The sequence below is a fragment of the Macaca nemestrina genome, chromosome 12, assembly GCF_043159975.1.
Source record: "Macaca nemestrina isolate mMacNem1 chromosome 12, mMacNem.hap1, whole genome shotgun sequence".
NCBI classification, from domain to species: Eukaryota; Metazoa; Chordata; class Mammalia; order Primates; family Cercopithecidae; genus Macaca; species Macaca nemestrina.
The window spans coordinates 103,398,575-103,425,362 of record NC_092136.1 but is presented as its reverse complement, the minus strand read 5'-3'; the positions used below and the strand labels follow the sequence as shown (position 1 = coordinate 103,425,362).

Genomic DNA, 26,788 nt, shown 5'->3' with positions numbered 1-26,788 from the left:
ACATTATAATTAGTATAGTATAATTATATTCATATTGATACTTTTATACATTCATAACTTTATAATACATTCTTCAGTATGTAAAAAGTCATGGGAAGACTGAAAAAATTATGAATGCTCTTATATTTTATTAAATAATTATGACACAAATGACAGCCAAAATATTTATTATGGATTACTTTAATATACCACTTAAAATCTCTGACCTAAAACAAATTTTTGAGCCACTGGAAAAGTGAAGTTCCTCACAGAAATATTGAATGTTATCAAAAGAATACTCTGTTTTAACAATAACTCCATTAATTACTTTAAAAGATGCACAGTGCTGCTTTTACACATTAAAATTTCAATGAGATCAACATTGTAAGGTAACAATATGTTAATATTTTGAACTAACATTTCAAATGTAGACTGACCACATGTTTGATTTAAAGCTTAAAGAATCAGTGTTCCCTTTTGTGAAGATGGCTTTTGTTGTCATTAGATTCTACTGATTTTTTAGGAATAGAGCTGCTCCACACTGAATCCACTGGTCTTGGTTGCCCCCACATGGAACATCAATATTGGTAACCACACGATCCCTTTCAGCACTTGTGTAAACAGGCAAAGAGATGCACTCATCCGGGGAATATGGACCACATGCATCCTATTTAAAAAATAACTTGTTTTAAAATACAGCAATACACTATTTGGAAACAGATTATTAGATAACCAAGGAAACAAACATAGCAATATTATGAAATGTTTCAAATAAAGATTAACATGATAAGCCCCTATCATCCCCCTGCAACAAAATGAAACACATGGCCTATCGTGTTTTATTTACAGCCTCTCCCTAGCCCAATATTGGAGTATTTTGAATAGCACCTTACAATTACAAAATTTCACCTATAAATATTTACATATATATCTCTATAAATATAACCATGTAAGTATTATCACACAGTAGAAAATAACCAATAATTCCTTAATATCATCACACATCCATTATCTCATTATCTCCTGTTCAAAGAGTTTTTCTGTTAGAAGCATAATTTAAATAAAAACTATGCTTTGCAGTTTGTTGAAAAGTCTCTTAAGTCTCCTAAATTTGTACGTTTTTCCTCCTCTTTTCCTAGCAATTTGTTTGCAGAAGAAACTATACCCAATAGTTGCCCACATTCTTTTTTGGATTACATTCCCATGGTATCACGTCGGTCTGTCTGTTCCTTGTATTCCTATAAACTGGATCCATAGGTGAGCTCAGACTCAATGTTTGGAAAATACTGCATAGGTGGTACTAGATGTTTCCATCAAGCAGCCTATGTCGGGTTATTTCTCTTTTTTGGCTATTAGAGGCCATTCATAATCATTTTTCATTCAAGATTACACAAGGGGTAATCTATCTTTCCTTCTTCCAAGCAGGAATGTATCTATAAAGAGAAACCTCCACTTATCAATTTTTTTTATTACCATGAGGTGCAGTTCATATAGGAAAAACTGGATAAATGCTTATTTCCCTTTATGTGTTTTCAAAACAATGAATGTTTCCTAGCATACTCCAAAGGTGATCAATGACCACGGCTTCTTTTTAAAAAATAGCATTATGAACTGGTGGATTTAAACACATGTGATGCTCTTTAATACAATGCAATCGCTATTGCACTGGTGTTCAAACTGTCAGTCTTTGCTCAGGGGGAACTTTTTAAGTTGGCTCCTGGGTTTTGATACGTACCCAGCTGTCTCTTCAATAGTTTCATTGCCTTTCTAGTATGACAAGTATTATTATACAAGCTCATCTTTTATATTTCCTGCCTTAGAAATTAGTCATTAATCTGATGATTCCTAGTTTCTTTCAAGAGAAATGGTATTAGAGACCATAATTTGGGTGTTAGGAATAATTGATCTTTTTTTTTTTTTTTTGAGAGGGAGTCTTGTTCTGTCACCCAGGCTGGAGTGCAGTGGCACAATCTCGGCTCACTGCAAGCTCTGCCTCCCGGGTTCCTGCCATTCTCCTGCCTCAGCCTCTAGAGTAGCTGGTACTACAGGCGGCTAATTTTTTTGTATTTTTAGTAGACAGGGTTTCACTGTTAGCCAGGATGGTCTCGATCTCCAGACCTTGTGATCTGCCTGCCTTGGCCTCCCAAAGTGCTGGGATTACAGGCGTGAGCCACCGCGTCTGACCAATTGATCATTTTAATTCTAGGATGTTTTAGTGACTGGAGCTTAGAAATCATGTATTTTTAAAAGAAAAACATCATGAGTTCATAATTGTATTTCCATTTCAAATTTAGGATTAGCATTTTTACTGAATTTATATGATTTTATTCAATCATTACTTTGCAGAGTTGGAATGGAACTTCAGAGGCAAGCTAGACCCATTTTAAAATATTACAAAAGTGACAGATGAGAAGCCCACAGAGAATTTACCCATGGTGACCTAGTTAGGAAGTGGCAAAGTTGTCACAGATATTACAGTTGACAAAACACTCTAGAGTTAGCAGCAAAACACTCTAGTATATGAATGTTAGCACCTATAGGCCATGGTTTTCCAAACCCTAATTTATACTGTTAGGGTGTCTCAGTATTAGGTCTAAGGTTTAAGAGAGACACCTGAATATGAATCTTAGTTGCCTACCTATTAACTATGTGATCTTGCGTAAGTTACATAATCTTTTAAACCTCCATTTCCTACCCAAAATGGAGATTACAATTCCTATTTCAAAAATTTTTTAAAAGCTTAAATACCTTGTATTTGAAACACCTTGCATAGTGCTTGGTATGTAATCAGTGCAAATAAATGTTCATTATGATAGTCCAAACACTAATGCTACCACTGTGGAACTCATAAATCATTTAACTTATCTGATTCTCAGTCTTTCCATCAGAAAGATAGAAAATTTGCTGTACCAAACCCATAGGATTGTTATGAGACTCAGGTATAACTGTATCTCACAGTGTGCCAATCTACTATCGACCCACTCACTGCTAGACTGGTTTTCTAAAACTACAAATCTGATCTTACTATACCCCTGTTCTCAATTCTTTAAAAAAATTTTTTTAAATTCTTTTTTTATTTAATAAAGATGGGGTCTTGCTATGTTGCCCAAGCCAGGCTCTAACTCCTGGGCTCAAGTGATTCTCCTGCCTTGGCCTCCCAAAATGCTGGGATTACAGGTGTGAGCCACCATGCCTGGCCCTGTTCTAAATTCTTGATGGCTTCCTACTGACCATAAATAAGGTGGTCTAAACTCCTTGGCATGGCTACTCAGCTTATCATACTTGGTCTTGGCCTTCCTTTCTGGCCGCATCCCCCACCATTCTTCCATATGAACTATATGCTCCAGATGTACGACACTTGCAGTTCCCAGAATATCCTAAGCTCTTTTCTACCTGCATATATTTACGCATGCTGCTCCTTCTGTCTGGAATGCCTTGTTACCCTATCTTTTTTGAATTTGTCCTTAAACTCTTCTTACTAAAATTCAAGTAACAGTTCAAGAGAAGCTGCCACCTCTCTCAGCGAGGTCATCTGACTTTCCCTCATTTGTTCACACACGGTAGAGTTGAAGCCTCCCTCATCTGTCAAAGCACTTCATATAAACCTCTCTAATGATTCTGAACTATAGTAGTCTCTTTGCTTATTTGCTCCCCCAGTTGGCGGAAGACTCTGCAGGAGAAATCTGTTTATCTTTGTAACCCCAGGGTTCAGCATAACATCTGGTATATAAAAACTCAACAATAACTTAATATGAGTGAAAGTACTGGTAAACTAAAAAGTACCATATGAAATAAGATAAAACATTATAGCATTATAAACAGTTTAAAATATTGACAATAGGATAAACTTGACTTACCGTGTATGAAGCAGTGTGCTAAGTACTTTACACATACACAAACATATTTAATCCTCAACATGATCCTACAGAAACATTATTACCTCCATTTTCAAATGAGGCAACTGGCTCAGTGAAGTTAGGTACTGTCCGGAGCTGCACGCCCCGGCCATAGCGAATAATAATTAAGGATTAAACGCCTGAGCTGTGTTCATTTCCACCCCACACCTTCTCCCTATCTTTGCCTTTTTTCCCTGTACTAATACCTCATTAAAGATGGCGCTCTTCCTGCTCCTTCTTCACTCACTTTTCCCGCGCCCGGGAAAATTGTTACTTAATAGGGCAAGCGCAACATGACGTCCGACCAGAGAAACCGAAACTAACCTGGCCACGCCCTCGGCAATGAGATCATTTCCGCCTTAGCCCAACCCCTTCCCTTCCAGGTGTATATAAGGCAGTGCATTACCGCCATTAAAGGAGACTTGATCAGAGCACTGTCTTGTCTCCATTTCTCCTGTCTCTTGTTCCCCAAATTCCCACCCCCTCTTCCAGGGCCTGCTCTGACTATCCCGTGGGCCGGGATAAGGTACCTTGCTTAAATCACCTAATTCATAAGCTTGGGAACTTGGACTACAATTTAGGTCTGCTGCGCTAGAGAACTTTGTGTTCTGAAACACTTACTAGTAGATCTCATGTTCTTTCCTTCTTAGCTGATATGGGAGAGACATTCTGAAAAGTAGTATGATCATAGCAAAAGGAGGAAGCTCACTGTAAAGAAAGAAGGAGAAGTAGGAGGTGGGGAAGCACTAACAAATTCTTCTATTTCATGTCATGTACAAGTGCAAAGGCCCAGAAGAAAATCTTACAGAAAAAGAGTAAAAAGTTCACATTACCTTTTAGTCATGTCTTCTATAGGATAAATGCTCAATTCATTTTACCTGTCTTTATATGAGCTATTTTATTCCAATCCTGACATTTTAGAAGTGTGACAAATAAAATTGGAGAGGAATAACACACAAAGTAAAATATTGCCAAGCTATCAATTTCTAGTCTTGTAAAGTCACATCACTTTTCATATAACCCAGTAACAGACTGGCTTTGTCCATGACAGCACTGCATTCCTGATTTGTGTTCAGTTTGTGGTCAGTTACGTGGGTATTGCTCCAGGTCATTTTCTCCTATATTTATTCTTAGTTGCTCTCCAAGCTCTGTTTTTATTGTTTGGGTTTTTCCTCAAGGGAACCTGTTTATACTTGCCCTACTTTTTTTCCGCCTCCTCATGATCATTATATGGATTTTATTTTCCAGCGAATTAGTAGTTTATATAATTTAAATTCATTGGAATTTATCTGTGTCATCCTAAACAATTTTGTATGTTATATTCACAACCCTTGACAAATTCCCACCTTTTGTATATAACTTTCAACTTGATTTACACACCTAAGATAAAAATGTGTCATTCATAATATCAAATTTTTGTAGAAAATTCTTATAGGAATTAACAGCAAGAATGAAGTAAACAATGATTCTTTCAATCTCTTCTCTCTCCTTTATCTCATAGTCACTCTAATTTTGGAGAAAATGAAGCTGATATGGGGGAAAAATAGGGAATTTTGACAGAAACATATGCTCTTTTAGGTCAGAGGATACTCTCGTAACTCTTGGCAATGTTGCTAATTGCTATTGCTTTTTAACATTTTCCTTAAATAAATACTCTGGTGCATTTAATTTTTATTTTATAAGGAGAATGACAATAACTGGAAAATTCAACGCATTATTTCCCAATGAGAAAGCTCATTTTTCTTCTAGTAAGCAATACGTGAAATAGTTTTGTTGCTCATTAGATACAGAATCAGAACTTTAAAGTTTATTCACATGTAGTCATATGTGCATTCTTAAACTTTATTAAGAAAAAGTTATGTGCTTCATTTACAACTATGTCCTATTTTAAAGACATGCATACCCCAAGTTCTACTGCTGAAAGTTCTTTCAATAACTGTTTTGAAATGAAAAAAGTTAACTAAGTAAGTCTTTAAGATTGTTTTCTTCATCCACCTATCAGCTGCCAAATGACATTGTGTGATACAAAGCCATACATCTATTAACACCTTAATTCTGTCACTCTCTGTGTAGCTAACTACAAGAAGTCATTTAACCTACATGAGCATGTTTCCTCATTTGAAAGTGGGAAGAATAATATCTGCCTTGCATGGCTGCTTTGAGGAGGATTTTAGGTAAAGCATATAAAGTACCTAATGCACATTGCTGAAAATAACACGAATGCAACTCATGGTAGTTCTTATTATCATTAAAGGCCTTTTTATTACCAGGCTATAAACTCTCTAGAAATTAATATTATGTTATTCTTTCTACAACAAAATCAAAGCCCAAAGTTTTTCAATCAAAATCCAAGTTTTCAAATGTCTTGTACATCTTAAACGTGATAAAGGATAAAATTTTTTGACTGCAAATTTGTTCAAATGCAGGTGAGATTAGAAAGCAAACAAAAATACACAGGTCACAAGAATGTCTTCTTCCAAAGATAAAATCTAAGAGTGAACTGATACTATTAAAACTTATGCTTGTTGAAAATGTATTACCTGTGGAATCCAGCCCATAAAACAAGGGAGCACTGATGACACGCTAGGAGAATCAAGCTGATTTTCAGAAAGTTGATTTCCATCAAAACTACATCCTTCTAGTAACAAGCCACTGATCTGCAAAGTCATGAAAATATGCATTAAAGTCTCAAACGTCAGAGTTTACTCTATTCTATCTTAAAAGCAATGCTTTCCATTGTGTTCACTGATTCCAAATATATGAAAACAAAGATTATGGTACTGTATTTGAGAATAAAGTCGGTAAGGCCTGGACTAGTGTTCACCGTCAACTTCTTTTAGACTGATTTCTCATTTTTAGCAAATATATTTTTTAAATTACTTATAAATCTCATCAGTTATGCAACCTCAGGTGTCTTGATATTAGTGTAAATAGAATTACAGTGGCAAAAGCCAAAAAGTTATTCTTTCTCCACGAGGGAAGGGAGAAAAGCATAATTAGACAGCAAACGTTGTATTCCCGACCTAGAATTCTGACACCTTTTAAGGAATAGAATAAAGTTCAGAAAGTGTAATGAAAAAAACTGACATGCGATATGGATATGAAAGAAGAATTAGAAGAAAGAATCCATGTCTTTAAGGTAACCTTAGTGTAAATGTAAGAAATCCTGAAAATGAAAACATGGTTCTTTTGTTATTATTAGCTTCATTATTTCTTCTTTGAAACTCTTCATTCTTTTAGTTTCTGCAGTTAATCTAGCCTATCTAAAGGCAACAAATGTAGAGTCAGTATTTGGCATTTATAGCTCTTCTGGCACTTTGCCTTAAGAGCCACATCTATATTATCATAATTGGAACTTGGTACAAAATATAAACAATCTTAAAATATACAGTGCCGGCTGGGCGCAGTGGCTCACACCTGTAATCCCAGCACTTTGGGAGGCCGAGGCGGACGGATCATGAGGTCAGGAGATTGAGACCATCCTGGCTAACACGGTGAAACCCTGTCTCTACTAAAAAAACAAAAAATTAGCTGGGCATGGTGGCGGGTGCCTGTAGTCCCAGCTACTCGAAAGGCTGAGGTAGGAGAATGGCGTGAACCTGGGAGGCGGAGCTTGCAGTGAGCCGAGACTGTGCCACTGCACTCCAGCCTGGGCAAAAGAGCAAGACTCCACCTCAAACAAACAAACAAACAAAAAAATACACACACACACACACACACACACACACACACACACACACACACACAGAGTGCCTTGGAATTTTAACATACTAAATGAAAGAACTATAGAATTTAGAATGAAGGGAACGCTAAGTTGGAAGAGTTAAGATAATTTTCAGTGACAAATAGTCAGGGAATGGTTTAGGTGCTAGGAGAGAATCCCTTAACGAATAGTTTTGAATGATTTCATTACTTGAATTTTACAGTAAGGTTGCTGTTGCAAGGAAAAGATAAGTAACTTTGTTGTTAGTAAAAGAGCTGGGATGATAATATAATTATTTAATACTTAAATACTCTTTCTACTATACCACTAATGTGATATACTGGTCTCTTGAAGAGTTGCAAAAATATTCTGGCCTGAATTTAGTTTTATCTGTAGCTATGAACAATAAATAGCATTGTTTTTCATGTTTCCAATCTCTATGTAAAGGGTAACATGCAACCTACTCTTTTCCTTCATTGTTGGTTTTAAGGTGCATCCATTTTGTTCTTTCATTTCCAATAGCTATACAATATTTCATTTGTTAATATACAACAATTTATCCATTTTTCTGCTTGTGAATATTTCCAACTGCTTTCCATTATTTAAAAAAACACTGCAATAACCATGCTGTGTACTTCCTTATACACATTTGCATGAATTTCTCTAGATATATTAAATTACTAGGTTGAAGAGTGTGGTCAATCTCAATTTTACCTAATATTGGCCAATTATTCCCCAAAGTAACTCTATCAATCTATACTCTTACTTGTCATATGTAAGAATTTACATTATGCTACAATCTTGCCAATACTTGGTCTGTTGAGACCTAAAAATTTTGCCAATCTGATGAGCATGAAATGGAATCAAATTTTGGTCTTAATTTCATTCCTAGTTACTAGTAAGAACAAGTACTTTTCCTTATGTTTATTAGCCATTCAGGTTTCCTCTTCATGTAAGTTGCCTATTAAAATCCTTTGCCCACCTCCACCTTTTCCTTACTATGGACATTTTCTTTAAAAGAATGATCTATGAATGTCCTTTATCTGTTTTAGGTACTAATCCTTTGTCAGTTATACAAGATACTAGTATCTTCTCCTGGTCTGTGGCCTGTGTTTTCACTTTCTGTGGTATCTTTTTAATTTCAGGGGAGCAAATTTATCAGCTTTTTCCTTTAAGACTTTTACTTCTTTTGTTTCTAAAGAAATCCTGAGTATTTTCCTGTATTTTGTTTCTAAAAGTCTTCTCTTTCAAACAGTTTTGTTTCTGTAACTTTTTAAACCTTCAGAGTCCATTTTTATTTATAATATAAAGTATGGTTCACATTTTATCATTTTCTAAATGAGTGAGCAATTGTTTCAGAATTATTTATCAAATAGTCCTTCCAAGCCCCTAATTTGTAACCAACCCTACTTTTGTCATGTGTCAAGTTTCCGTACTGGCATCAGTTTGTTTCTGGACTCTCTTTTGTGTTTCATTAGTCTGTCTTTCCCTAAACCAATACAATACTGTCTCAACTGCCATCGTTTAATAATAACAATAACAATATTGTGACACAGTGCAAAATATGGCCCCAAATTCCTCTCCTCCTAATATGCACCCCTTTGCCAAGTAAGCTTGGCTGCTGCTTCCATCAGGAGGTGGAGTTTCTTTTCTACACCTTGAACTTGGGCTGGCCTTTTAAATTGCCTTGATCAATAGAATGTGGTACAAGGGCTTTAAGCAACTTCTGAAGCTAGGCTTTAAAAGGCTCTGCCTTCTAGAAATGCTGCACTGAAACCACCAAATAAGGAAGCTCTCCTAGTCTACTAGAGTATGAGAAGGCATGTGAAGGACTGAGGTACCTCAGTATGAAGTACCTAGAGTATGAGAGGGCACATGAAGGACCGAGCTAGCACCAGTTGCCATATATGTGAATGAGGCCAGGATGGACCTTCCCTTCTAACTGACCTAGTTGAATGTAGATGCAGAGTGGGTCTGAGTAAATCAGCAAAGGACCTACTAGGCAAACCACAGAATTGTAAGAAAATAATAAATTGGTATTCTAAGCCACTAAGTTTTGAGCTAGTTTGAGCAAATGCTAACTCAAACTCATGTACCACATATTTGGAAAAAAACACACACACACTTTGGAATATTGGTTGAAATTGCATTAAACTTTAAAATTTGATTTTGGAAAGTCTGACATTTCACCATTAAGTTCTTCTTTCATGTATTTTTCCACTTCTCAAATTATCTGTGTGATCATGACTTAAATATACATTAAGTACATTTAAGTACCATTTAACTGGATTTTATTTTTTCCTCAGTCTGATCATCTCTATCTCTTAATTGGTAGGATTAATATGTTTACAATAGTCATATATTTGGTGTTATTTCTATTATTTTACATTTTTTTCTCTTTACCCTTTTTGTTTACTTTTTCTCCATTTCTGCTGTGGATTGTATATGTATTTTAGTGTTTTACCATCTACATTTAAATGCGTAATTAAGTGTAAAACTTTCTAATAAATTCTTAAAGCATTCAGTACTGAACACAGTATGAATTTTAACACATCATATCTAATTGAATTATTGCTGTTTAGATTTTCAGCTTAAACAGAACATTTTACAGTCAATATTTAAGTTACTTAAATTTAAGTTAAATTTCACACTAAAATTATTTGTTAATTTGGGGTTCACTATTGTTTTAGGTGTTCATTACTTTCTCTCTGGCTTTACTTTTTACAGAAGTACATGTTTCAATATTGCTTTTATTGAGGCTGTATGTGAGTGGTGAATTCTGGTGGTCTTTGGGTTCCTGAAGTATCTTTTTATTGCTTTCATTATTGAATATTTTAGATGGCAATAAAGTTTGAGTTTAACAATTATTTTTCCTCATCAATTCGAATATATTATTTTACTGTCTTCTGACATCTAGTGTTGTGAATGAGAAGTCTGCTGTCAACATGGTGATTATTTTGGTAGAAAATCTGATGTTTTATCTGGTAACTTTGAAGATTTTCCTCTTTAATGTGGATATTGACTAGCTTTGCTATAGTGCGATTAGGTGTGAAACTGAATTCACTTTTGTTTATTATTTTTGGTACTTTGCAGATGTTTTGCATCCAAGAACTCATCATTCTCCAATTCTAGAATATTCCTGAATTAGTTTTTCAAATTTCACTTCTCTGTCATTCTGTTTTATACTTCTAGAAATCCTTTTAGAAATAGGATACAGTATCTGAAACTATTGTCTATGTCTCCTAACATAACCAATGTATCATGTCTTCTTCAGTCATATCTAATGTATATTTTGTCTATCAATTTTTTCATTTAAAGACTACATTTTTCATTTCTGACATTACTTTCAACTATAACTGTATTAACTCTCCCTGTTTCTCCGCCGGAAGTTCTTATTTTGTACTGAACGTTATTCCTTCATGTATCTATCTGTTCAAGGAAACTAAAATAGTATAACTTTTTTGTCAGCTTTTTCTATAAAATTAACAACAAACTTGACTGTTTCATCTGATGATTTTGTTAGTTTTCTTTTTTGGATTAGTTATTTTTCTCCATTTATTTTGGATTTTGGATTCTAGGTTCATCTTGAGCTGTATTTTCCCTCCATAGACCTCTGTACTGTCCCTTCCATATCTACGTACATACGGTATTTATAATGCCAGTTTGGGGGTTCTGTTCTGGCGATGTTGGGATACTGCAGATCTTGTGGATAGGCAGTGAGATTCAGCATCTAAGGAGTCAGGCTATTTCTTTGTCTTTCAGTTTTCTTAAGCCTACAGATTTTTGTAATGCCATAAACTCAATCAGTGATTCTGCAACAGCTTTATTTTGTTTGTTTAGTTATTTGAGGCAGGGTTTCACTCCCATTGACCAGGCTGGAATACAGTGGCATGATCACAGCTCACTGCAGCCTTGATCTCCTGGGTTCAGATGATTCTCCCACCTCAGCCTCTTGAGTAGCTGAAATGACAGGCATGCACCACCAGGCCTGGCTAGTTTTTTGTATTTGTAGTAGAAACAGGGTTCTTCCATGTTGCCCAGGCTGGTCTTAAACTACTGGGCTCAAGCGATCCGCTTGCCTCAGCCTCCTAACGTGCTGGGAGCCACCGCGCCAGGCCTGCAACAGCTTTATTCAGTCTCCTTTTACTGGGGATATGGAGAGCCTAACCTCAGAACTGGATTCAACAAGCAACGAGCCTGGTTATAGTCCTATGTAACATTTAGCACTACTAATTCCTTTTACTCTAAAAAAGCCATACTTCATTGCTTCCTAATTCTGGACTTACAGCTCAATCTATCTGTATTTTTGGCCTTACTTATAATTTTATTTTCTGTCCTGTTTCTGACACAATGTAATACTTATCTTGTATTTCAAGCCAGCTAAGGTTTGTGATTTCCTTTTTTTATATTTTACCTATCATTAGTATGCATTTAGATAAGAGTGGATGAATCATAATCTCCCTGGGCCATCTTTAGTGGTTTTCAGTTGTTTACAATATATTGAAAGAAAAATAAGGTTTGTACTATATGTGTTAGGTCCATTTAATTGTAAACAGAATTTTTGAGAAAGAATCACCATAAAATATTAATACTGATTTTCATGATGGTTTCATAGGTTTATTCACTTATTGAAAATTCATAAACTGTACTCTGAAGATTTGTGCATTTTTGTGTATGATGCTACACTTCACTATCAAGGTTTACCCCCTCCTCTAAAAAGAAAAAAGAAAGATATACAGGTCAACATTAAGAGGCATCACATATATGCCAAAGACCAGAGACAACTGCAAATGAAAAAGAATAATAAATGCAATTTACTGAAACATTAGACATACAAGAAACTCACAACGATACTTAAAGAGAAAATGTCACTCGACACTGCTGGAAACTATGTATCAACAGCATCTTTTGAAAGAAAGAATGAATTTTCCCAGTTTAAATGAAAAAATTAAGCATTCTTTATTTTCAATAAAAAATGTATTTCATAGTATCCAGGTAACTACACAGACCTAATTGAAGCCTCTTTGCAGAAGAATTTTAGCTAATAAATGTGGAAGGAATAACAGAATTAGAAGAATCAGTATGCATCCCTAGTTATCCAAGCAGTGATCAATGGTTAAAACTATTAGATGAAATACTGATGAGAAATGTTATATGAGGAATGAGGCTGTCACTGCCTGTACACATGAATCAATGTTAGGCAAGAAAACAAGAAAACAACACGTGTGTGCCTCATCATACAATGTAAAATGAAGAACACAGTGCCACTTATGAAGTATTTTTGTTGCCCCTCCACAAAAAAAAAAAAAAAAAAAGAATGTAATTAGATCTTTGGAATTAATTTATATTTATAAGGAATGAGAGACAGAGGAACAAAAGCTTACTACCATAATGAAGCAAGCAGATGAATGCAGAATGTACATCATTCTATAGGAGAAATGACCCCACTCCTGTAACAAACAGTGGTATTAAATGAAAGATGGAACCTGATTTAGATATAAAAAGACTTAAGGCACATAACCAAATGCAATGTTACGTCTCGTTTCATTATTTTGACCCTGATTCAAACCATTGGAAAGAGTTCTTTTGGAGACTGGTCAATATTGTTTTGGACCGATTCCAAGGAATTTTAATTTTGATATTTGTGATAATACATTACATTTAAGAAAATATATAGTTTTAAAGAAACACATTCAGAACCATGGGTAAAATAAAATGATATCTGAAATGTGTTTTCACAATAAAAAGAGAAAAAGGGGGAATGTTTCTAAATCTTAAAACCTTGGAATATGCAGACTCATTTTACTACTCTCTCTTCTGTATTTGTTTAAAATGTTTAATAATAGAAATTATTAAACATTATTGAAAAAATCCTTGAAGACCAAAGGCTGTTTAAATTTTCCTAGGGAACTGACTGTTCCATGCAGAGCTACAGTATAGTACCCATATGTGCCCAGCAGCCATGTGTGGTTACTGTATATACTATACCACATATGGCTACTGAGCACTTGAAGTGCTGCTAGGGCAATCCTCTCTCGGCCTTGGAGGAAGATGTAACACGTAGGATGAACAGGAGCTTGATTTATGTATTTTGCCATATCAAGTTTTCAAGTACTATTTAACACATAATAGATCAATAATGGCAGAAATTTTAGAGGGCCATGTTCAGGAACTGAAAATCAATATATAAATATGTTCTCTCAAGTAGGTCTAGAGGGTTTAAGATATTGATTGGTTTGGAGAACTACAGCCTCACTGTTTAATTCAGTCTATGGCGATAGAGATTTAAAAAAAAACTAATAAAATTATAGTGATAGTAAAATTCAAGTATAATTCAAATCCAAAGTTCTCCTATTGAAACAATCCCCTTTGTTGAAAAACATAATTAAAAGGAGCCTCAGTGGACAAGTGAACTTACTAATTTTGTCAAGTGCTAACAGTGACAGCCTTACAAAGACTTCTTCCCTGATAATATTACTGGAAACTGCAGGTGAGAAAGTTAGAAAATGTGCTTTTATAGCTCACATGAGTGGACCAGAGAGAGGAAAAGTTCTGTCGAATTATCTTAAATCTCATGTGTAGAGATGGCTTTTAAAATTAAAGTTGTAAATATGTGTGGAAATACATTAGTAACAAAAATGGCAATTATTTTCTAGTCATTATACCATGCTTATTTAGGTTACTAAATATTTACAAGTGAGTATTTTAATTTTTAACAATAAGATATCTTTTAATGAATCCCAAATGAAAAATAAAAGAATTTCGCTTACTAGATATAGGGAACTTTATATGAAAATATACTTAGTTTTCTAAGAAACAAATATTTCCTACCTATATAAATCTTAATCATATATAGAATCTGAATATATATATAAAATATATATTCATTATATATACACAGATTATACATATATATTCAGAGATCCTCATAATAAACATGTCAATGAAGTTATTATTGAAATCTACTGATAACTGTGATGGCCAAGGCTCAGACTGCCCATTGCTTAAAAATGTCACATAGCTCTTTTTTAGATACTAATAATCTTATTTTACTACCAGCGCAGCCCACCCCCTGCCCCCCACCACTGCCCCAATGTACAAAACAATTATATAAGCTTGGGATTTTCTGGTTGTCCATGACTTTATTCCCATTCTGAAAGCACGGGCAACATACTTTGGGAAACAGGAACACATTTTGACACAATAAAACCGGTTTCCCTTGCTTATTATACTCCTAAATTAAATAATGATGCTATAATTACATGCATGGTTCACAGCTGCCAGACACTAAATATACATGTTCCGTGTTCCTTTCCGCTCCTGACAATTGGACAGCAGTGTATGACCCACTGGTAATAGCCAAGGTATTTCTCGTGAGCTAGGGGCTACCGTTAACATAAAACGTAAAGAAGCTGGGTGTGGTGGTGCGTGCCTGTAATCCCAGCTACTCAAGCAGCTGAGGCAGGAGGATTGCTTGAGCCCAAGAGTTCAAATTCACCCTGGGCCACGTAGCAAAACCCCATCTCAACAAAACAAAACAACAAAATTAAATGCAAAGAAATGAAAGAAAACTTTTCTAACTCCTTCAGCTTTAAGTGAGAATTTTATGGCAGTCCATAGAGCCAAAAGGGAAAGATCTAGCTTGTTGGTAATGATCAGATTTCTGGCACTCTATACACTTACAGCCGATGCTAGAAACACCTACTACAATGCCTATCCTATTGTACGCCCTCAACCATTCAGAAAGGGTTTGATCAAGTGCTTATTATGTAACGGCTATTGTTACTACTCTCATTGGACTTGAATTCCACTAGAATAAGACAACAAATATAAATGATAGAGTATGTTAGACAACAGTAGTAATATGAAAACAAATTTTTTGAGCAGGGAACCAACTATATGAATGGAATTTCTGAAAAGTTAGTTGCATAAAGTTTACTGCATTAAAGAACTATAGCCAGGTCAAATGCATTGGTTCATGCCTGTAATCTTGTCGCTTTGGGAGGCCGAGGCAGGTGGATCACTTGAGCCCAGAAGTTTGAGACCAGCTTAAAGTTTTACAGTGAAAAAAAATGTTAAGAGGGCAATTCTATGTAAGGAAATGGGAAAGAGGAATGGCAAGGAATGATAGTGGAAGACAGGCTAGCGATATGAAAGAAGGTTGGGGTTGTTGGGGAAAAAGTTGCCATCACAGACTTTTAAATTATTTTTGTTAATGTTTGAATGATTACCTGTTATTGTAAAAATAATAGATTTTAACAGGAAAAAGAGCTAACAAAAATTTGTACTGCAAAAGAAATAGATCATTAGGGTGGCTTTTAAAAAAAAAAAAAAAACAGTTAACTAATGTACTCACAGATTATAAGCTCCCTGAGGACAAGATTTTTTATATACTGATTTTTTATATACTACACTTTATACAGGTTGAGTATCCCTTAAAATGCTCAGGAACAAAGTGTTTTTGATTTTGAATTTTTTTTTTGAATTTTGAAATACAGTCATGCATCACTTAATGATGGGAATACATCCTGAGAAATGGATCATTAGGTGACTTCATCACTGTGTGAACATGAGAGTGTACTGATGCAAACCTACATGGTATAGCCTACTACATACCTAGGCTAGATGGTATAGCCTACTACATACCTAGGCTAGATGGTATAGCCTATTGCTCCTAGGAAACAAATCTGTACAGCATGTAATTGTGCTGAATACTGTAGGCAACTGTAACACATGGTAAGTGTTTATAGACCTAAACAGATCTATGTATAGAAAATATACAGTAAAGAGAGTATAAAAGATTTAAAAAATCCTATACCTGTTTAGGGCACTTACCATGAATGGAGCTTGAAAGAATGTCAGTTGCTCTGGGTGAGTCAGTGAATAAGTGGTGAATGAATGTGAAGGCCTAGGACACTATTATATATTACTGTAGACTTAATAAACACTGGACACTTAGGCTTCACTAAATTTGTTAAAAATAATTTTCTTTAATAAATTAACCTTAGCTTACTGTAACTTTTCACTTTATATTTTTATTTTTTTAACCTTTTGACTTTTATAAATAGCACTTAGCTTAAAACATAAACACAAGATACGTAAAAATTTAAAGTATAAAGTAAAAAGTGTTTTGAGCAGCGAACTAGAACTATATGAATGGAATTTCTGAAAAGCTAGTTGCATATAGTTAACTGCATTAAAGAACTATAGTCAGGTCAAGTGCAATAGCTCATGCCTGTAATCCTAGCACTTTGGGAGGCCGAGGCAGGAGGATCACTTGAGCCCAGGCGTTTTAAACTTAAACACTTTTTACTTTATACTTTTGAATTTTTACACATCTGTACAATGTGTTTCTCTTAAGCTAAGTGTTATTTACAAGAGTCAAAAAGTATAAAAATATTTCTATATCATTATTTTTTAAGTTTTTTCTTTTTAAAATTTATTTTAATTTTTACAATTTAAACTTTTTTGTTAAAAATGAAGACATAAACGCACACATTAGCCTAGGCCTATCTTATGCCACTGGAAGGTCTTTAGGGGCAATAACAGGCATGGAACTGTCATCTCCTATGGTTACAATGCCTTCTTCTGGAATACCTCCTGAAGGACCTGCCTGAGGCTAACAGTTAACTTTTTGAAGAATATAATTAGAAGGAGTACACTCTGAAATAATGATAAAAGGTATTATATAGTAAATAAAGCATGAACAGTTATCCTTATCAAGTATTATGTGCTATATATAATTATATATGCTTTACTTTTATGTAACTGGCAGTGCAGATTTGTTTACACTAGCATCACTATAAATACACAAATAATGTGTGTGCTAAAATGTTACATTGAACAAAAGATGTCATCAGGCAATATGACTTTTTCAGCCCTGTTATAATCTTATGGAACCACTGTAGTATGTGCAATCTGTCATTGACAGAAACATCGTTATGCAGTACATGACTATTTGCACATACACAGATGAACTCTCTTGGGGATGGGACCCAAGTCGAAACTCCAAATTCACTTATGTTTCATATACATTTTATACAAATACCCTGAAGGTAGTTTTATATAATATTTTAAAGAATTTTGTGCCTGAAGCAAAGTTTGCACACACTGAACCATCAGAAGGCAAAAGTGTCACTATCTTGGCCACCCATGTGGACCAAAATATGACAATATGTGGTATCATATTGAAAATCAAAAAGGTTCAGATTTGGGGGTGTTTTGGATTTTTGGATTAGGGATGTTTGGATGCTCAACCTGTATGTAGTTTATTGTACAATAAATATTAGGTTCAATTTTAGAACAGGTAAGGTAAAAGAACTGCATGGTTTGTATAAATTTGTGCTAAAAGTTATACTTTCAAATACTGTATCCCTAAGATTCTTATGTTTGCATAAGAAGAGTCTGTATTTTCTATTACAAGTTGTTTCATGCCAAATCTTATTTTGATTTTTCACATAGATAATACAATCTAACTCTACTGATCTTAAACTATAAAGATAGGTCACTTTGAGATCAAAATTTCAGAATCTCTTATATCAGGTGGTGATAAGGTTTAGATTCCAAGATCTAAAATTAGTCTAGTACCTTAATTTGTAGCTTTGCTTCTGGTAGTCGACCTTTCCATGAGGCTACAAATTTAAGGCTATCCACAGAACGACCCACTGCTCTGTAAAGGTAAAGCATCAACGTCACAAATCAATAATCCTTAGAATTAAAATATGAAGAGTAACTGAAGATATAGTCCTATTTATTTAAAATTAAAATATTTATCACATGTAAATAATAATACCATTAAACTATGCATAATATGTTAGAGTTCACACTAAATTTTCAAAGTTAACTGTTACATGTCAGTCTCCTCTTAGATGCTGTAAGTTCCTTAAGGATAGATAAGGTCTTTCTTTTTTTCATTTTTAAATCCTGTTTTGACCATTACCCTCAAATGCAGGCACATGATGGGGGTTCAATAAATGTTTATTAGCCAAACTGAAATTTGGTGTTTATAATATCCTGAAGCAATACAAACTGAAATATCTCTGAGAGTTACTAAACAACTAAATTTTGTTGAGGATATTTTTAACAATGTCCCTTTTATTATATTCTAACTTATTAAAAACTATATATGATATGATAATCTGAGTGTGGTATGAAAAGGAGCTTGATCTTAATCGTCAAGTCCTGTTCTCCACCAAGGAGCCTGGTCAGCACTGTTCAGTAGAATTTTCTGCAAAGATAAAAATATTTTCATGCAGTCCAAAATGGTAGCCACAAGCCATGTGGATACTGAGCACTTTAAATGTGGTCAGAGTTACTGAAAAACTGAATTTTAAATCTGATTCTTACTTTAATTCATTTACATAGGTCCATGTGACTTCTGGCTACCATAGTGGACAGCACGGGTTTAGATAAATAATCAAAATTATAAAAGTTACATTTTATCTTTTTAAATTCAAATAAAACACATCATTAAAAGCAATACTTTTTTGAGCTAAAGGTTAACTGTATGATTTTAAAGTAGAGTATAAGAAAATAACAGAACTGTCTGTGTTTCAATCGTAAATTTATTTCTTGACAATCAAGGGCAGTGTAATAGGAAGTCAATAAAGCAAAATTAATTACCCTCAGCGACAAATAAAGTATTTCATTTTAATTACCTTGCAGTTTCCTGGCGAAGCGCATTAAGAAATGTGTCTGGATGGAAAAGTTCTGATAGGTCAAGCGTTTCAGAGAGAAGAGCCTGTTTTTCAGCTTTATCTACCCAGTTCTAGAGGGGGGGAAATATAAACATATAAATATACACACACTTAAAAGATAAGTCAACTAAAGACTTAAGTCATTTTCAATGAGAAAGTTATTCAGTTTCCAAATGCTCTGAAATGGTATCTAGAAAATATATATAAAATATTTCCATTTTACATTGTAAAGTCTGGCATTGTAATTTGGCATAATATCCATGCATCTTAAATAAGATTCCTTGCACAACTGTTTGTTGGTAAAAAATCTGCTCAAAATAAAAAGTCCAAAACGTGAAAATTAACCTAATGTACGGCATCCCATTTTGGGCCAGCACTTCTAGTGTGCTGACGAAATACTGAGCATCCAGGCCTAACTAAAAAGTTCTCTTGACAATGCAAACTGAATTAGGGTTCCAGCTCCAGATTGGATGGTGAATTTGCCATCTTACTGAATCAAGTATTACAGTGGAGGGCAATGTCCAGGAAGAAATAATTTTGTGTTAAAAGATGTTTTTAAATAATCAATTCATACTCCATTTGGAGAAATACATATCAATAGAAAGTACATTTCATAAGTATTTTTTTAAATTGCCATTTGGCACAAATAACAAAAACAACAGAAAGTCTGTGTAACACCTACTATATGCTTTCCATGTATCAACCAAGTTTACACCTCCCATGACCCTGCAAGTCGTTATTAGTATCTCCACTTTACAAATGAGGAAGTGGAGGCACAGTGAGGTTAAGGGTCTTGCCCAAGGTCAAATAAGGTGCTGGAACCAGGAAGTAAACTCAGGTAGTTTTAAGTGACTTGTTTCTCTCTAATATTTCCTGCAGGTGATAATATCCTTTAACAGATAGCTTCCTAATGATTTCTGAATCAGTCTATTAGTTCAGCTGGTGCACAGAGATGGTAGTACAGTAATGTCAGCTATTTTTACTCAGTAATTCATTTTCCATGATTTACAAACAGCCGAGGAAAACTTTGTGTTGATTTAATTTATTACTGTCATAGAAAGGATGTTTTTCATATACTGTAACACCCTATTATTTACCCAAGCATTTACATCTCTTAGCCAGGTCTAGAAGAAATTAAAACCTCTAAAGCTGTGTTTGCATTAACATCTTAATGCGTTTGAATAGTACTCAGAAATGTTCCTATGTTCCCCTACCAATGAATAATATGTTTTGTATAAACAGAAAAGACTTTTAAAAGATCTTCTTAGCAAAGCATAATTATTTCTCTTGGATATATCCTTTACAATGATAGCATTCATTAAGTATCTATTTTCAATTAAATAATATTATGCATAGCATATTTATTCCCTATCAAATATTTTTTATTAAATTATCTGCTAATTCCTTTCATTAGCTAAACATAACAAATTATACTTAACTGTATCTTTATTATAGTTAATATTTATTCCTGTTATAACAGTTATTTTAAAACAGTCATTTAATAAGTATTTCCAACTATACTACTATTTCATTAATGCTGTAAAATTAATTTTGAATTCAAATGTCCTGAAGAGTTGTTGCCAGTAATGAATGTATATATGTATATATAATATATATGTTCAAACTAACATGACTGACAATCAGATTTTCACTTGTTTGAATAATATAATTAGTCAAGAAGGGAAAGCTCTTTTAGTAAAAATGTTATTAATCCAAGGAAAAAATAACTTGTTAATCTATTAAGCTTAAAGGTAGACTAATGCAAAGGCGTTATTTAATGAGAGAAAGTTTAAATAACAAATATTATTTTAGCATGTATAATATCTTTGAACAGCAAACTTCACAGTGCAGAAACGATAAGCACATTTTTTTCTCTTAACCACCTTTATACTCATAAGCATGAAAATACAGAAGTAGCATTATCTTTAATAACCAGAAATATGCACACATAACTTGGGCTTTGAACAAAGTTGTAAGTATACTAGCTGGCAAATATTTTTCATAAATGTTCTTTACTTCACTCTAAGTTATGGGCCATGAACCTTTTAAAGGATTAGGTTTGAGATTAAACATAAAACCTCTAGTCCCTTCTATGATTATGAGACTATATACCCATAATTCTTCAAATGGCATATAATGGATGTAACATGGAAATAACTGAATAAATAGCTAATAGAATTGAACAGCTAAATGGGCCAGGCACTTTATCAAATATTATACACGCACAAACACTTAGAATCACAGGCAGTAAAACTTCTAAACTAGAATGAATGATAAAGATTATCTAGTTTACCTCCATTATCATAACATAAATGATTTTCAAAGGTGATATGATATTGCAATATTTTATTTTAAAATGTCGATTATGTAGTAGTATTTATGAATTCAAATTACATTCATTTACTCAGAAGCATTTACTGAATGCAAACAGCTTATTTAGTTAGAGGAGATGAGACATACAAAGATAGTTGTGAAAAATGATAATAACTGGAAAACTATGTAAGAAATAAATAGTATGTCATGAGAGTTCCACTCCTTTATGGACCAAAATATACAGAATTTTGAAGGTAAAAGGCTATCCTTCTAGAATATTATCTAGGTAACTTATCAGTAAATTGTAATACAAGCAGGTATCATTTTTACATAGGCAAGAGTTCAGAAAACATACATGTCTGTATCTCTTTCTAAAAAAAAAAAAAAAAAAAAAACTCAATGTTTTCCATATCTTTTACATATGAATTAACACCAATATTTTTAGGGATATAGAAGTCAGAGGCTAATCCTATTGGCTATAAGCAATGAAATCAGTTAAATATAGAATTAAATCTATATAATTATTGTGACAAAATTAAATGCGCATGAAAACAATTTAATGAAAATACCAAAGGGCCAAAAACATGAGATAAAAAAAAAAAAAATTAAGTGATTCCAATGTATCAGTGATACCCTATGGAGGAAAAATTCCTTTCAAGTTTTTGTACACATTTATGAAATGTGTATCCACATACCAGGAAGAAACTGAGTCTCTGATCATAATCGAGTAAAACTGTTAGAATTTAACATATTATAAGGTCACTGAGGAATAAAAACATTATTCAATCAATTATGCTGGGGAAAAACTATTGTTTGGAAAAAAATTCAATCTTCAATTCACATTCTAACCTAAAACTGTGCTAGTTAACATTCAGAGTAAAATTTTATTCCATAAATTAATGGAGGGAAAAAAATTCACACGAAAAAAAGGGGTGAGATTATACATCTGATTACAGAATGGTGGACTTTCATTAAAAAGATAAAAGAAATATAGGTTATATTATGCAAGATTTTATGTCTATATATATACACCATTAAAACTGAATAGGAAAAACACATTTACCACAAATATGAAAATGATTAATAACATTAACAAAATTATGTAAACAATTTGTTTACATAATTATAGAAACAAGATGTTATCTTCAATAGTTATGTAAAACTGAGATAGGTTTTTAGCCCAACAGAATAGCAGGAGAAATGATAATGATTAAATGTTGCTAAGGGTTGCAACATGGATAAAAGTTTGGTAGGAGTATATACTGGTACACCGTGATAAAACAATGTAATAAAATGTGTCAAAGCTTTAAAATATACCAGCACTGGCCGGGCACCATGGCTCATGCCTGTAATCCCAGCACTCTGGGAAGCGAAGGTTAGTAGATTGTGAGGTCAACAGATCGAGACCATCCTGGCCAACATGGCAAAACCCCGTCTCTACTAAAAATACAAAAATTAGCCGGGTGTGGTGTCATGCGCCTGTAGTCCCAGCTACTTGGGAGACTGAGGCAGGAGAATCGCTTGAACCCGGGAGGCGGAGGCTGCAGTGAGCCGAGATCGTGCCACTGCACTCCAGCCTGGTGACAGAGCAAGACTCTGTCTGAGGAAAAAAAAAAAAAAATACAAGCCCTTTTACTCAGTAATTCCTTTCTTGGAATGCAAATTAACAAATTAAGGGAATAATCAAGACATTATTATACATGGCTTGCTCATGTAAAATTACAACAAATTAGAAGCATAAATAGAAATTAGCTGATTAAATTAGGCATATCACTACAAAATTACACAGCCGATAAAAACTGGTATTGGAAAAATATTAAATATCATTGGAAAATGTTTAGGATCTAATGTATTTATCAGAATGCAAAAATGTATACACAGTATGAACTTAATTATATAAAAACAGAAAATATATGGGAAAAATTTCAAAATATTCCAGTGGGTCTGTTTAGCCTATAGCCTATTAATGACTATCTTCATTCACATAGAATTGCAATTCTATATTGTAAAAGGCAACGCATTTATAAACTGATGCCATTTCACTTTGTTTTAATGCACTGTGTTCCTTGGCAAAAGTGTTTAATGCAAATAAGTAATTTAAGCAATCATTCTTCTCAGTGTGCCATGTCCACATTTTAATGTATTGTGTTTTAATTTTTATTCAATTAAATTAATTTCCAGCTTTATTTCTGGTATCTTCTTTGACCCATGGGTTATTTACAAGTATGTATTTTATTTCCAAATATTTTAGGATTTTCCATAAATCTTTGTTATTGATTTCTAACTTAATTCCATTGTGGCGAGAAAGCATACTTAGTGTGGTTTGAATTCTGTCCGATTTATTTAGACTAGCTTTATGGCACAGAATGAGATCTACCACCACAAACATCCTGTGCACACTTGAAAAGAATGTGCGTTCTGCTTTTGTTAGATAATGTTCTATAAATATTAATTTAGCTAATAGTGTCACTCAGGTCTTTTACATCTTTACTGATCTGCTATCTACCCTTTCAGTTACTGAGAGGCGTATGTTGAAATCTCCAACTTTAATTCTGGATTCATCTATTTCTCTTTGCAGTTCTCAGTTTTTTGCTTCATTCATTTTGAAACTCTGTTATTAGGTGTGTAAAAGTTTGGTTTTGTTATGTCCTTTTGATGACTTGATCTCTTTATCATTATAAAATCATCTTTGTTATCTCTGGCTAGAAACTTTGCTGGGACACCTATTTTGCTCAATATTTAAAATAGCTACACCAGCTTTCTTTTGGCTAGTGTTAGCATAATACATCTTTTTCTATCATTTTCCTGTTAACTTACTTGTGTATTTATATTTAAAGTGCAATGCCATGATGCCTTATAGCCATCATAGTTGGGTCTTGTTTTATCCAATCTGACAAATTTTGCCTTTTAATTGGTGACTTAAAAATATCAATTTGTAAAAATGCTACCTAATTATGTATTAGGTAGAAGCATTTAAAAGAAAAATTAGCTTATAAATTGCCATATTTTGTAGGAAAACATTTCAGTGTTTTAGGTGGAGCAAACTGGAATTCAATTAGTAAAATTATGGCTCTAATATGCTTTCGGTAAGATCATTATTTTTTAATTAAACAATATTCTAATGAAGAACAATGACAACGAATAATTTCTAAACGTAATAATTACCACATGTGTAGAGAAGATCTGCTTAATATAAAGTTCAGTGTGTGACTTGGTATGAATAACACTCTTGGCTTATTGATTACATGGCTGAGTGTAAGACAATTCTTAACCTCATTCTTTAAACAATGGATCAATTTGAAAACTAGATGGCATTGCTGAGCTTCCATGAATAGTTAAATACAATTAATACATGTGTTAAAATAATTTGAGGAAGATATTTTGAAGATCTAAAGGCAATACAAATATAAATCCTAACTGTTGCCTTTCCTTTCTGCATACAGTCTAGTGTTCATAAAGTTGCCCAGCGTTATCCCGTCTCACTCACAGAAGTCAGTTTCCTTTTCATAGCAGACAAGGCCTGCATTGTCTGCTCCTGCCTGAATTCTAAACCCATTGCCTCTTACTACCTAACTTCTGACTTCTCTGGACACCTTTTTCTGTCTTGTTTCCTTCAGGCACATTTGCCGCCCCTTCTCAAAAAACTCTTTTTGCCTCAGGCCATGGCACTTGCTGTTCCCTCTGCCTGAAACTCTCTTCTACCAGACATTTACCTGCATAGGCTATTCCCTTACCTCCTTTAGGTCTCTGTTCACATTCCACCATATCAGAAATGTCTTTCTTATTTCTACCAGTTTTAACACAACAAATTTTTATATATTTTACCTTTATATCTACAGCTCTACATGTTACTAGTGGAAATTAAGAAACAAAGGAAAAATAAAAGAATCTTCGATCAATTTAAATCAATAGCTGTAGTTTTACACCTGGAATGTGGTTAACATTTTCCTAAAGTAATGACTTCATTGTGGTGTTTTTCTGAGAGTTTTTCAAAGTAAAACTTCTAAAAAACTTAAATTTTCATGTCCCCGTGTTCATGTTTTTAAGTAATCTCAACCAAACAACTTTGCAAGAAACAGGTAAGTATTGGTTTTAAGAAGGGCTTTAACATGATAAACTTATAAAGAAATTCTGATGTTTCTGGCATTTCTTATCTCCAGATTTAAAGATATTGCTGAAAGCTGACTATAAGAAATCTCTCTCTGCCCTTCTCTCTCCTACTGTGGATTGAGTTCCCTTGCAGGCTAGATACCACTTCTTAACTATTTGCATTTCTCCTCCTAAGACACAGAAATAGTTTGACTTGGGACTTTGTTTTTATGGTATTTTAACCTTTACTTATTCTAAATTTCCCTGAAGATTCTAACCATTTTGTAGAATATAAATGTCAGAATTAGCAGATCTGGAGCCACAGAGAAATGGGATAATATTTTCCTGTGGAAGAGGTATCTTTTTAGAAATAGCTTTAAGTTAAATAGGAAATCTCTCCACACGCTAATTTATACGCAGAACATGATGTTGTTAAACAGTATTGTGGAAGAACATACACACACATGATCACCCCCATTCATTCTAGTAAAAAGCACTGTAGATAATGTAGTAAGCTCCTCCCCAATCTCCCCAGATTTGCTTATTATTTTCTTTCAACTTAATATCTTATTTTTTCTACAGAAAGTTATTATTTTCTTCCCCCTTTAACCTGTGGCATAGTAAGCATAGAACCTGCATCCAATAAGGTGAAAAAAATTTCTGAAGAGTTTTCAAATTCTATAAGGGATCTGCCACTTGTTAATCATCCTTTATAATTATGTCTTAGGTATATTAAAAGACTAAGCCTTTTTCTTTCAATATTTATCAGAGTTGCAAATAATATAAAAAAATCCTAGTATTTTGGGTCCCACCTTTTTGGTTATTATTTGGATGTCAACAATATCTGGTAAAAACATTGGACAAAACATTAAAAAAAAAAAAAACAAACTCAAATCTGGATTTAACAAAACAGCAACACAAAAACTTTACCCGAATTAATGAGATACCCACAAGAAACAAAACATTAGTAGTAAACCAAGTGCTTATAAAATTTAAAGCATGTGACACATTTCCATTACCTTAAAAAACTTAGTTATAATAGACCTTTCAAAAAGAACAAAGTTTAGCCATGCTGTCTAGTGATGGATGCAGATTCTGGGACAAAGTAACTT

The 26,788-nt window shown here is 33.7% G+C and overlaps 1 protein-coding gene across 3 annotated transcripts in view; it reads right to left on the bottom strand.

Annotated features, from left to right (window-relative positions):
• Positions 1-236: 236 nt before the first annotated feature.
• LOC105493700 (dynein cytoplasmic 2 heavy chain 1) overlaps positions 237-26,788 on the bottom strand; it is a 361,100-nt gene continuing 334,548 nt past the window's right edge. For all 3 annotated transcript variants that reach the window (XM_011761557.3, XM_011761558.3, XM_071075514.1), the window contains 4 exons: positions 19,236-19,345; positions 18,166-18,247; positions 6,416-6,532; positions 237-646 (listed from right to left, as the gene is read on the bottom strand). In XM_011761557.3, the coding sequence (XP_011759859.2) occupies positions 488-646; positions 6,416-6,532; positions 18,166-18,247; positions 19,236-19,345 (468 nt within the window). In that variant the 3' untranslated portion in view covers positions 237-487. The remainder of the gene's footprint in view (positions 647-6,415; positions 6,533-18,165; positions 18,248-19,235; positions 19,346-26,788) is intronic.